This window comes from Callithrix jacchus, chromosome 6 (genome assembly GCF_049354715.1).
Source record: "Callithrix jacchus isolate 240 chromosome 6, calJac240_pri, whole genome shotgun sequence".
In the NCBI taxonomy this organism is placed as follows: domain Eukaryota; kingdom Metazoa; phylum Chordata; class Mammalia; order Primates; family Cebidae; genus Callithrix; species Callithrix jacchus.
This window is the reverse complement of record NC_133507.1, coordinates 150,868,253-150,880,628: the sequence shown is the minus strand read 5'-3', so window position 1 is coordinate 150,880,628 and position 12,376 is coordinate 150,868,253. Positions and strand designations below refer to the sequence as shown.

The 12,376-nt window shown below is 41.7% G+C and overlaps 1 protein-coding gene across 2 annotated transcripts in view; it reads left to right on the top strand.

Annotated features, from left to right (window-relative positions):
* DNER (delta/notch like EGF repeat containing) overlaps positions 1-10,174 on the top strand; it is a 379,011-nt gene extending 368,837 nt beyond the window's left edge. For both annotated transcript variants that reach the window (XM_002749868.6, XM_054258006.2), the window contains exons 12-13: positions 649-895; positions 9,159-10,174. In XM_002749868.6, the coding sequence (XP_002749914.3) occupies positions 649-895; positions 9,159-9,270 (359 nt within the window). In that variant the 3' untranslated portion in view covers positions 9,271-10,174. The remainder of the gene's footprint in view (positions 1-648; positions 896-9,158) is intronic.
* Positions 10,175-12,376: the final 2,202 nt, after the last annotated feature.

Sequence of the window (12,376 nt, the reverse complement as noted above, 5' to 3'; positions counted from 1 at the left end):
CATTTTATTTCTTTAAAAAAATTATCTGAAAAAAATCTAATTATCAAAATGTTAAAGTAATATTTGGGAGCTGGTAGAGGAGTTACATTTTTTTTTTTTGTAATTCCGAAGCCAAGTAATTTTCTATTTGTATTTTTTTTTTTTTGATGAATTCCTTTGACCATTTTTTCTGTGGTGTATTTCTGGTTTTTGTTTGTTTGTTGGTTTGTTATGGAGTCTTACTCTGTCGCCCAGGCTGGAGTGCAGTGGTGCAATCTTGGCTCACTGAAACTGTTCAAGCAATTCTCCTGCCTCAGTCTCCCAAGTAGTTGGGATTACAGGCATCTGCCATCTGCCCAGCTAATTTTTGTATTTTTAGTAGAGATGGGGTTTCACCACGTTGGCCAGGCTGGTTTCAAACTCCTGATCTCAAGTGATCCATCTGCCCTGGTCTCCTAAAGTTCTGGGATTTCTGGTTTTTCTTAATGATTCATAAGAAGTTCTTATGTAGTAAGGATATTAATCCTGGGTCTGGATAATCCATAGAAAATAATTCTTCCAAGTTTGGATGGAACTTAGGTTTTATGTTATCTATGCAAAGATGAAAAAGACCTTCACATTCTAAAGGCCACAACTCATACCCAGCCATTTGCTTACTTTTGCCTGCAGACCTCCAGTGGAAGTCTGGGCACATGGCAGAGAGCCTCACAAACATGCCACGGCACTCCCTCTACATCATTATCGGAGCCCTCTGTGTGGCCTTCATCCTCATGCTGATCATCCTGATTGTGGGGATTTGCCGCATCAGCCGCATCGAGTACCAGGGATCTTCCAGGCCAGCCTACGAGGAGTTCTATAACTGCCGCAGCATCGACAGCGAGTTCAGCAATGCCATCGCGTCCATCCGGCACGCCAGGTGGGCTGCAGGGGCGGTGTGGGGAATGCTGCCTTTATGTGTGCATTCTTGGGAACAGGGTCTTATTATACACAGGACTTTCCATCTGCAAAGAGGAGATTTTAAAGAATGGAATGTAGGTTCCACATTGCATGTGGGGATAGATCATTCGGCCACTTGATAAACAAACTCCTTTTAATTTGCTGCTAGCTTTTCCTTTTGTTTTGTTTACATTGAATACATTTGGTCATCTAATTTGTGTTGCTCTGCTACTATATATATCTGATTTGTGATCACAGTGTACTAAAAACTTTTTTGATGAATTTTTTCTTTGGAGAATGTCTTTTGCCATGTTAGTCTTCCAACAGTCAGCATTTAAATGATTTGACTTATATATAAATATAAGTCAAAATATAAATCATTTGACGACTTAAAGACCTAGTAAAAGAAGGATAAAGAGCTATCTTTCTACTTTTAGAGTGAATATTTATAAAGCATTGTCCCTTTCTGGGAGAAAGGCTCGAGGGACAAGGAGTTAGTGTGGTGTGTAGAATGAGTGTAAGTTCTGGTGAGGTGTAGCTTTGAGTCTTACTGACTCCATTACCTGAATCTGCAGTTTAGACAGATCTTTTAACGTTCCACAAACGGAGCTCCCTCAACTGTATAAAGTGATAACTATCCCTCCTTGGAGAGTTCTGGCAGTCATGTATAAATTACAAATATGTATATACTTTTTTTTCAACTTTTATTTTAGGTTCCGGGGTACATGCGCAGGATGAGCAGGTTTATTACATAGGTAAACACGTGCCATGGTGACTTGCTACACAGATCAACCCATCATCTTGGTATAGTCCAGCATCCATTACAAATATTAAAGATGGTATAAACAGATAACCCCATATTTACTTCTCCAAATCTATTATATAGCACAAAATAATCAGCTAAGATAACATTTTACTGATTTTGAAGAGTATATATTTCAAAAATAATAGCAATATTGTTTATTGAAGTAAGCCATCTCTTCTTTTAATTGATAGAATAATCTCAAGCACACAATTCAGAACGTAAGGGTGCTGTAGTGAAAAGTGGGGTGAGTTTGATGCCTTAAGATTGGGGCTCAAGGTAACTGGTTATGATCTGTCTTTGGATGTCCTATGTTGGTATTGGTCAAGACATGAGAAAACCTGGTCAGACATGGTCATTCACACCTGTAACCTCAGCACTTTGGGAGGCCAAGGTAAGTGGATCACTTGAGGTCAGGAGTTTGAGACCAGCCTGGCCAATGTGGTGAAACCCCATCTCTATTAACAAAAAGTAGTCAGGCATCACAGTGGGAATCTGCAATCCCAGCTACTCAGGAGGTTGAGACAGGAGAATCACTTGAACCTGGGAGTTGGAGGTTGCAGTGAGTCTTCTCGATGGTGCCACTGCACTCCAATCTGGTTGACAGATGGAGACTCTGTCTCAAAACAAAAACAAAACCAAAAACCCTGGGTTTTCCCTCTCAATAGCACATATCTACATCCTTAATCTTTTCCATCCTTTTCATCTCCATCTTGTTTCCTTTGAGGACCTTTTTCCATCAACCTGGGCAGGCCTGTAGAGGTTGAACATCATTCCTGGGTTCTGTCTCTGCCACTTCTGCTCATTTCCAAATCAGGCAGCCTGAGAGCCGGCTGCAGTCGCCTTCACAACTGCACTCCTACAGGACACATCTGCCTTTCTACACTGAGATTTTTACTCTTCATCAATGGGTTCCGTGTTTATTTTGAATTTCTGCTTAGCTTTTTGCTAGGTACTTATTGGGAAAGTGTAGCTTCAGATTCTGGTTACCGTGGGAATGATAAGAAATACAAGTGAAATATCATAAATATTTTCTTATATCCACCTAATTAAATGATAACAGCAACAACAAAGATAAGCACTGTAATCCCAGCTACTCTGGAGGTAGAGGCAGAAGAGGCACTTGAACCCGGGAGGTGGAGGTTGCCGTGAGCTGAGATCATAACACTTTACTCCAGGCTGGGTGACAGAGCAAGACTTCATCTCAGAAAAAAGACATGAGAAGACCCAAATTCTGTCTGAATGTCATAGAAGCTAAGAGGTTCAAAGAGTTTGCTTTATCTGAAAGAAATTCTCAAAATCCAATTCCCAGATCTTACAGTGATCTTGTCATTCTAATAGAAGCAAAAGCCAGAACTCAGCTTCCACGGGGAAGAGCCAGTGGGAGGGAGAACTTGGGAGACCCTGAGCATCTGCCTCAGTGCTGAAGTGGGAGCTGCACCCACTGTTGCTTATGTACCACGAGGGAAAACAGAGAACTCAACTCTCCTCCATCTTGGGCCCTGCATGGCTGCATGGCTGCATGGCTGCTCATCTTTTTTTTTGAGACGGAGTTTCACTCTTGGTACCCAAGCTGGAGTGCAATGGCGCGATCTTGGCTCACCACAACCTCCGCCTCCTGGATTCAGGCAATTCTCCTGCCTCAGCCTCCTGAGTAGCTGCGATTACAGGCACATGCCACCATGCCCAGCTAATATTTTGTATTTTAGTAGAGATGGGGTTTCACCATGTTGACCAGGATGGTCTGGATCTCTTGACCTCGTGATCCACCTGCCTGGGCCTCCCAAAGTGCTGGGATTATAGGCGTGAGCCACCGCGCCTGGCTGGCTGCTCATCTTAATGCCTTCCTTTCAGGGCCACCTGAGACAATGCAACACCCAGGAAGCCTGATACCAGGCCTTGCAAGCCCCACCTTAATTGTTTATTTGACTCTTTATTCCACTACCCTGTAAATCAAAGGCAGTAGATTTTATTTCTGTGTCTCCAGTGTATCCTGGCAGGTAGTAGATCTCACTAAAATTTGAGGTTTGAAATGAATGGATGATCTCAGTTAAAGGTTGGCCTAGGGGGCCTTGACCTGCTTGAGAGGTAGACTCATCCTAGGGTACCAGCTTAGCTAGTGCCCCCAGCCTAGAGGAGCATTTACAGTATCCTGAAATTACTAGATCAGAGATGAGGAACATAAAAAGAGGCAGAGAATTGACAAGTTTGTTTGGTGCCCAAGAATCTTTTCTCTCCTCATCATTTCAGAGGGGCTTCATTCACCAGGAGGGAACAGAATCCATACATTATATTTCACGTGTTGGGAGACCCAATAATGCAGATTCCCTGTGTCCCTACAGGCATTCATGGCTACAGTCCTTCAGGGCTCAAGAGCAGGAGTGTTTTATTTCAGCCCCAGAATCAGTGAAGATTCCTCTCAGCATTTTGCGCATATGGCCCATGGGGAAGATATTTAACTGAATACTCTTGGAAGGAAAGAATCAACTTGAAAGCATTTATAAACCTGGTTCTTATTTGGTGCTGATTTATATCAAAAATATTTACTGCAGAATTCCTAACGGACAAGCTCCTGCATGCACCAGTGACTGCAGATAAAACTATTGACATTAAAACAATACCTTCCCTTTGGGAAAACTTCTCTTCTGAGCGTTTATTCAGCTACAACCTGTAGTTTCTGCAGCGTGGCTGTGTAGAGGCCATGGCGGGGTCCTGGGCTGGTTGGCTCTCTTTGCTCTCTTTTCCTGGAAACCCTAGAAAGGCATTGGCAAAAACTCAGACCTTTTGATGTTATCCTTTCCCTAGTTTTCAAGAGCCAGTGTCCATTTTATGGGCTGAATCCCTGCTACTACTTGGAGGTGACATTGGATGAGAATAACTACAGCCCAGCAGCCACACAGGACACATGAAGTGGGTCACCTGTGATAGTCATGAGTGACTGAGGCCATGTCGGATGATTCTGATGTCAGAGTCTATTGGTGCTAAGGAGACCCTTCCCCCTCTTCCTCATCCCAGGAGTCATCTGCTCCATGCCTGCTTTGCTTTTACTCAGGCAGTGAAGAGCTTGTGACTGACCAGCAGGAGCAAAGCCAGGGCTCTCCAAGTCCTGACACCGAGGTCCCACTTGGTTGATGCTCTGTGAGCCAGACGTGCCTGATCACAGGAAACAGATAATAGGGGGCATGTTCAGTTTTTTCCCCCGATAGCTCAAAACCTTCCAATTTTGACCTTTCTCAAGATCTGACATTCTCTCTGTGGCATTGTTTTAGTAGTTAACTTTCAGAGGACCATGAACTAGAAGAATGTATGCTCTTTGATCTGCCTTATAACGGGTTGCGGTATCTTTTGTTTCTTTGAAGAAATAGACACACAAGACTTATCATCAAATAGGAGGTTTGAGACGTCTGTGCTAACTGATATTACTGGTGCTATCTTTTCTGTTAGTGCCTCTGTGATGGCCAACATCGACTGAGTGCTTCCCGTGGGCCAGACACCGCGCTGTTTCATTCACAGATAACTCATTTGCAAGCATCTCACAAGCACTGAAGCGTCCGTGTATCATTAGTCACCCATTATAGGCAAAAGGAATTTGGGCTTAGTGAGATAATACAATTTACACAAGGGTCACAGAGTTTGCAAGTGAGAAAGCCAGGACTTGTAAGCCAGAGTTTGTAAACGAGAAGGAAGGTTTGCTGGTTTGAAGGTGATGCCTTTCAATGCAGCACTACACAGGCTCTTGTCAGGCACAGGTTAAATGAGAGCTTCAGTTTATGGGGTCCTTGCATGCACGAAGGTTGCAACAAAGTGTTCAGATTCTAGGCGTGGAAGCCAGATAGCTCCACCTCCCACCAAGGTCTGTCTTCATCTGTAATATAGAATAAATGAGATGTGTCTTCTGTGTCTTCATCTGTAATATAGGATAAATGAGATAAACTTCTGTGTCTTCATCTATAATATAGGATAAATGAGATGTACTCATTTCACAAGGTTGTTATGGTGATGAGATGAAATGATCAATCAGTGAAAACAAGATAGTGGAACACGACATTGAGTGAGCACCAGGGACAGTGCTGGATGCATCACCCCTCAAGGGACTGGGAAGCGGCCAGAGACTGAGCCACCACATGAGGGTATTCAAGCTATTTTTCCAGGAGGAGGGGAGTATGTCAACTCATTCCCATCTTTTAAACATCTGGCTTCCTCATGGACCATGAACAGACATTTCCCAAGTGTCATTGTCTGTGGTCATGTCATGGGCCATGAGCTACCTCAGGTGGAAACATGTGACTATAAACCCTGAGTGTTCCACCCAGCCCACCCCACCCAGCAGCACAGAAGAAACATTTTATTATTGTTTTAACTTGCAGGATTTTTTTTTTTTACTTAATAAGAACGCTAAGTAAAACATTATATAGAATATTGATTAAAAAAATCAGTCTTAAAACAGTATGCAGAGTATTTTCTCAATTTTGTTAAAATATGTAATAATTACTATATATAATACTTTCAGAGATGCTTAATACATATTTGTAAAATGAATAGATGTGGAAATGAGGGATGGGCAGACTAAAGAATAATGTATAAAACATTGACACGTCCTTCAGAGAGCAGGACTAAGGGTGATGCTTATGGTCTTCATCAGGGACCTGTAAAAGATTTTAGAGTTTGCAGGCCATATTGTCATGACTACTCAACTCGGCCTATATTGTGCAAAAGCAGCCAGAGGAAGTGTGAATTGGCTTGACTATGTTTCAATAAGACTTTATTTGAAAAACAGGCGTCAGGCTGAATTGGCCTGTGGACTGTAGTTTGCTAACCCCAAGTCTATATTATAATTTTCTCGAGCTTCCAATTTTATTTTATTTATTTATTTTTTTTACAATTAAAATATACTTTTATGATAAAAAGTAGTTTGTTATTTTAAAAATGAACACTTGCATAAAAATGCCTACAATAAAATAGGCAGCCTCCGATGTTGATTTAGTGCCCGAGATATAAAAAAACTGTCAGTCTTTGAAATGTAGATATGAATGCACATTTGTTTATCAACAAATATAAGCCTGCCACTGTGAGAGGTGCAGGAGATGCAAGCAAAGTCTTTTCACTTTTCCGTGTGTTTGAAAACTGTGATGTTTCTATAAAGGAAGCCATTTTAGCTTCCGTAGGGTACGTACTGCATTTCAGGTAGCAACCTCCAAAATTCTCCTAAGGAATTTGGACAAAGTTTTCACAGCCAGTAAATCAAAGTACAGGGATTCCAGCTCCAGGCCTGCCTGCTCTCTCTTCTAGTGCTGGGGCTCTTGGTCTTATTTTAACCACCTCTGTAACTTGCATTATACTTGATGAGCCATACTCATTTGGAGTTAATCCCATTAGGACTGAGCCACACAGCTCCGTTAACTAAGGGTAGACACAGAGAGGTGCTCCTTGTTCTTCAGTCAACTTTGAACATGCATAGGTGACCACGTGACTCACTCTTGAGTAGCATCAGACCTTGCCTCATACTCGGTGGATCTGTGACACTCCTCCTTAAACCCGCCTTGACAATATTGAGTTCCAAGGCAACATCCAGGTTTACAGCCCTTCGAATTATAGATTGTTATTGGGTTAAGTAAAATGAAGTAAGCTTTAATGTTCTAGATTTTGAGGAAGCAGATCTTTTTCGAACTATGCAATTATATTTAAAAATGGGCGTTTTAAAGATATATGCCATCTATTAAGTTGCTCAGGTTTATCCTTTCAGCCATCCAATGAAATAATTAATCAGTATAATTTGTTGGCCCTCAGGTCAAAACTCTTTATAGCCTACTGTGTTAGGGTACGGAGAGCTCTTTGCTGGGTATTTTTTGTTAAATTATTATTAATAGTGGTGATGCATGTAGCTATTTTATGTGAAATAAATTGTCAAAATATTTGCATCTTAAAGTAGCCTAGGAAATTGTCAGACTTGGGAAAAAGTGTAAGACCCAACGGGCCTGTTGACACTTTTACTCTGTTGACATTTTTTCCATCCTTAGATTATGCAGACCTCACTCCATTTAGGGAAATAGACTGCAGGCTGGAGTCTGACCCACATCTATGTGAGCACCATGGTGGACTTTCATTTTAGAAAGTATTACTGAAGTCTTTTGTAAAATTGCAGTAATAGCTGTGGGTTCTTCTGAGGGCAGAATGCTTGAACTATTTAACCCTACGTTTTGCTAGTGCCTGCCTGGCATAGCATGTACCTTTGCATTCTTCAAAGCCAGTACAACTTGAGAGGATTGGAATACAAGATTGATGACAGTTGAAAATGAAAGATCATATGAAAAACACACAGTTTTCTCACTTCTCACTTGAGTCTACTTCCCATCTCTGTACATGAGAAGACAGACTTTCAAAAGATATCCAGGGAGAAAATAAGAAAAGAGACAAGTTGGGACGGGAGCCTTGGCAAGTAAGCCCCTGTAATTCCTACGGACCCCATCCTAGGAATGTTTTAACATTTAAGGTTCTTTTCAAATGCCAAAGAGCCCTGGTGGACTTGAAACAGTTAAAAAATGTTGTCCAGACAAAGGAGGTGGGGTGATGGGTTAGGGAGGAGGATTGTTTGAATTATGTTGTACTCCAGGGGTTTTAGGGAAGGTGAGGTCTTGAATGGGAAGAGACCACCCAGAAGCTGAGTTGGCTTTATTTTAAAAATTGCCATCTTAAGAATGGTTTGACAGGAAGTCCTGAAATTGGATTTTGACTCCCCTGGCTTCTGGGAGTCAGTCCTGCTGTTGAGGCCGTTTTGATATGTTCAAACCTGTTGGGACTATGGCTTTGTGCTCAGAGGAAAACGCCAGCTTCTGTGTGCGTAGGGTTGGAAGGTGATAGGTGGGTGGGATTTAATGGTGAGTTCTGGCATAGTTTGTGGACAGACTCTGTATCTGAACTCATTTCCCACCTCTGCCCTCTTGCGTCGGGATCTCAGATGACCTTAAACCTTCACAGCTTATCCCCTGAAAATCCCTCAGGAATGGTGTCTGTCCACAGCCGGGGAAAGACTGCCCTGCTGTTCAGTATTCCAGGCACTAGAGTGGATGTAAAATAAACTCGCCTCTCCAAACATTTATGGGCCTCAAAAGAAAAAGACAAATCAATACATATATTTTCTTAAAACCTATTGTGGAGCTGCCAGGCTTGGCTGCTTTGCCAAGATTGAACCTACAAGCTCCAACATTAATTTGAGTTCTGTGTTTTACGAAATACATTTTTTTCTTTTGCCTCTAACTCGAAAGACTAATGTTTATACACATCCGGTGTTAATATCAGGATGTCTAAAGTTCCTGTACTTGCTAGAGAATATATTTTTACAGTTCCATTTAATTCACGCATATAAATTATGCTCATCCCTTGCTTTTAATTAAATGCGAGATCTACTATTTATCTAACCAGAGTCCTTTCTCTCTGATTTCAGGTTTGGAAAGAAATCTCGGCCTGCGATGTATGATGTGAGCCCCATCGCCTATGAAGATTACAGCCCCGATGACAAACCCTTGGTCACACTGATTAAAACAAAAGATTTGTAATCATTTTTTGGATTATTTTTCAAAAAGATGAGATACTACACTCATTTAAATATTTTTAAGAAAATAAAAAGCTTAAGAAATTCACAATGCTAGCTGTTCAAGAGTTTTCAGTAGAATATTTAAGAGCTACTTTTCTGCAGGGTTTAGTTTGAAAAACGTATTTTAAAAACAAAATTTGTGAAACCTATAGACTACGTTTTAATGTACCTTCAGCTCTCCCAACCGTATGCTTCTATTAGTGTGTGCTCTTTTCACAGTAGACACTGTCGCGAGACCCAGATACTTTTCTGCGGTTGTTACAGAGTAAGTCTAGTCAAGGAGAAGTTTCTGTTTGACGTGTGAGTGCCGCCTTTCTGAGTAGAGTTAGGAAAACCACGTGACGTAGCGTAAGATGCATCATAGAGTATACCCGTTACTTAAAAAGAAGTCTGAACTGTTTGTTTTGTGAAAAAGAAGCTAGTTAAATTGATTATTCCTAACCCGAATGAAATTAGCCTTTGCCTTATTCTGTGCATGGGTAAGTACGTAATTTCTGCACTGTTTTGTTGAACTTTGCGGAAACATTCTTTCGAGGTTGTTTTTGTCATTTTCCTAACAGTCGTCGAACTAGGCCTCAAAAACGTGTGTAATAAAAAGGCCTAGCGAGGCAAATTCTGATTGATTTGAATCTATATTTTTCTTTAAAACGTCAAGGTTTTTATATTGTGAGGAAATGAAATTCACCTTTGAGTTGTTTGTTGCTAAGAGATAGTAAACGTAAGAGCGTACTGGTTCCTTCAGTAGTGAGTATTTCTCATAGTGCAGCTTTATCTCTAGGATGTTTTCGTGGCTGTATTTGATTGATATGTGCTTCTTCTGATTCTTGCTAATTTCAAAGAGTATTGAATAAATGTTATCAAGTCAAGGATGCCGTTGTCTCCTTTGTTCTTTGAAAACTACATATGAAACGTTTTGGATTTGGTATTGTCACACAATCCCATGGTTAATAGTGCTGCGGCTGCTGCCGCCCTCTCCTTTGCCTTTGCAAATCTTCCTGAGTTCCTGATTGTCAGTAAGCTCACCCTAGCTGCTGGTCAGTGTGAAATGTGGGAAAAAAAATAACAATTCTTTTCTGAAGTTTTATATCCGAATTTGCCAGTGAAATGTGGCACATGTGAATAGTGGGCACGCTGGAATCCGGAGATGCTTTAGGCATTGAGGCCAGGCACCTTGTGGCCTCAGGAAATACCTTGCATGCTGCCATCCTATGGAGGCCAAATGAAGTTGCCTTAACAGACAGCTCCACGGTTCTCAGAAGTTTGAAGGCCATTTAGAGCCACCCTATATTCAGTTCCATTTTGTATCTAAATGCTGCTCTGAAGTTTCAGAGTTATTTTTAAAAATGCATTTTTAACTGCACACGGGAATGTCTGGTAAGGAAGGCCAAGAGAAGTCCTGGAACCAGGTGTAAGGGAGAGTTTTAAGCAAAAAGAATTATTTAAGATGCTTTTCCTTCCCGCTCTACCCTCAAAACATCTGTTCCTAATCCTACAAATGACACAGCAGTGCACCCACATTCTGATCATTCAATGATACAGTGCAACATGTTAATGTTTTTAGTTAAGTGTTTGGAAGTAAAGTAAGAACAAACTATTAACTTGGTTGGTTAAACATTCGTGGGAGGCCAGGCACGGTGGCTCACGCCTGTAATCCCAGCACTTTGGGAGGCCGAGGTGGGTGGATCACGAGGTCAAGAGATCGAGACCATCCTGGTCAACATGGTGAAACCCCGTCTCTACTAAAAATACAAAAAATTAGCTGGGCATGGTGGCGTGTGCCTGTAATCCCAACTACTCGGGAGGCTGAGGCAGGAGAATTGCCTGAGCCCAGGAGGCGGAGGCTGCGGTGAGCCAAGATCCCGCCATTGCACTCCAGCCTGGGTAACAAGAGCGAAACTCCGTCTCAAAGAAAAAAAAAAAAACACATTCGTTGGAACATGCAGGAGAGTGTTGTGCAGACATATTTACTCACCTCTTCCTTTAAGAGACCCTTTGGTTGTGTGGTGCTTAGACACCTTCATCAATGACAGGAGAGAGTCATGAAAAGGCGTGAGTTGAACTGCATTTGCCTCTTCACCCCCATGAGTCCCTGGATATTATCTGAGCCTCCATGTCTTCTTTGCTTATTGGTCTTCATTTGCAAGTTGCTTCAATCACACCCTCTGAGATCATTTTCAATCTCCCAAAGTCTTAAATTCACTATATATGATGCATCTTAAAGGACTCATTTAGGCCAGGTGTGGTGGCTTATGCCTGTAATCCCAGCACTTTGGGAGGCCGAGGCAGGTAGATTACAAGGTCAGGAGATCAAAACCATCCTGGCCAACATGGTGAAATCCCATCTCTACTAAAAATACAAAAATTAGCCGGGCGTGGTGGTGCATGCCTGTAATCCCAGCTATTTGGGAGGCTAAGACAGGAAAATTACTTGAACCCAGGAGGTGGAGGGTGCAGTGAGCTGAGATTGTACCACTGCACACCCCAGCCTGGTGACAGAGCAAGAATCCATCTCAAAAAAAAAAAAAAAAGGACTTGTTTAAAAAACTAAAGTATTTTATTAATCACAGTTCTTTTATTAATTGCAGTTTGTCTCTTGAAAGCCAATTAATGGAGCCTACAAATTCAGATCTTGGGCAGAGCCTTCTGACAGTCTGAGAGTGGCCACCAGACCCATCTAAAGATATTAGCTTATTCATCTGAGCATGCGATGATAAGAATTTGTCTCATCCAGCACTTGTTCTGTGTCAGGCAGCCAGTGACCAACAGGAGCCCCACCGATGATCCTGGCTCCCAATTTTATATCTTATTTTGAACCAGACCTTCATCTAATAAATAAATATAGAATTACATTTCAAAGAGCACTGTGATGGAAAGGTAAACTCCACTAGGGCAGCTTATTTGCAGCAGAGTAGATAAAAATCCTGCTTCAATCGTTTACTTGGTAATGACTTTGGACAAGTAACTCTCTGGGCCTAAGCTTCAAAATTTGAAAAAATTGGGGATCATGATAGGGCCTCCCTTGAAGAATCACTGTGGGCATTGAACACCAGAATGTGTGTAAATCACTG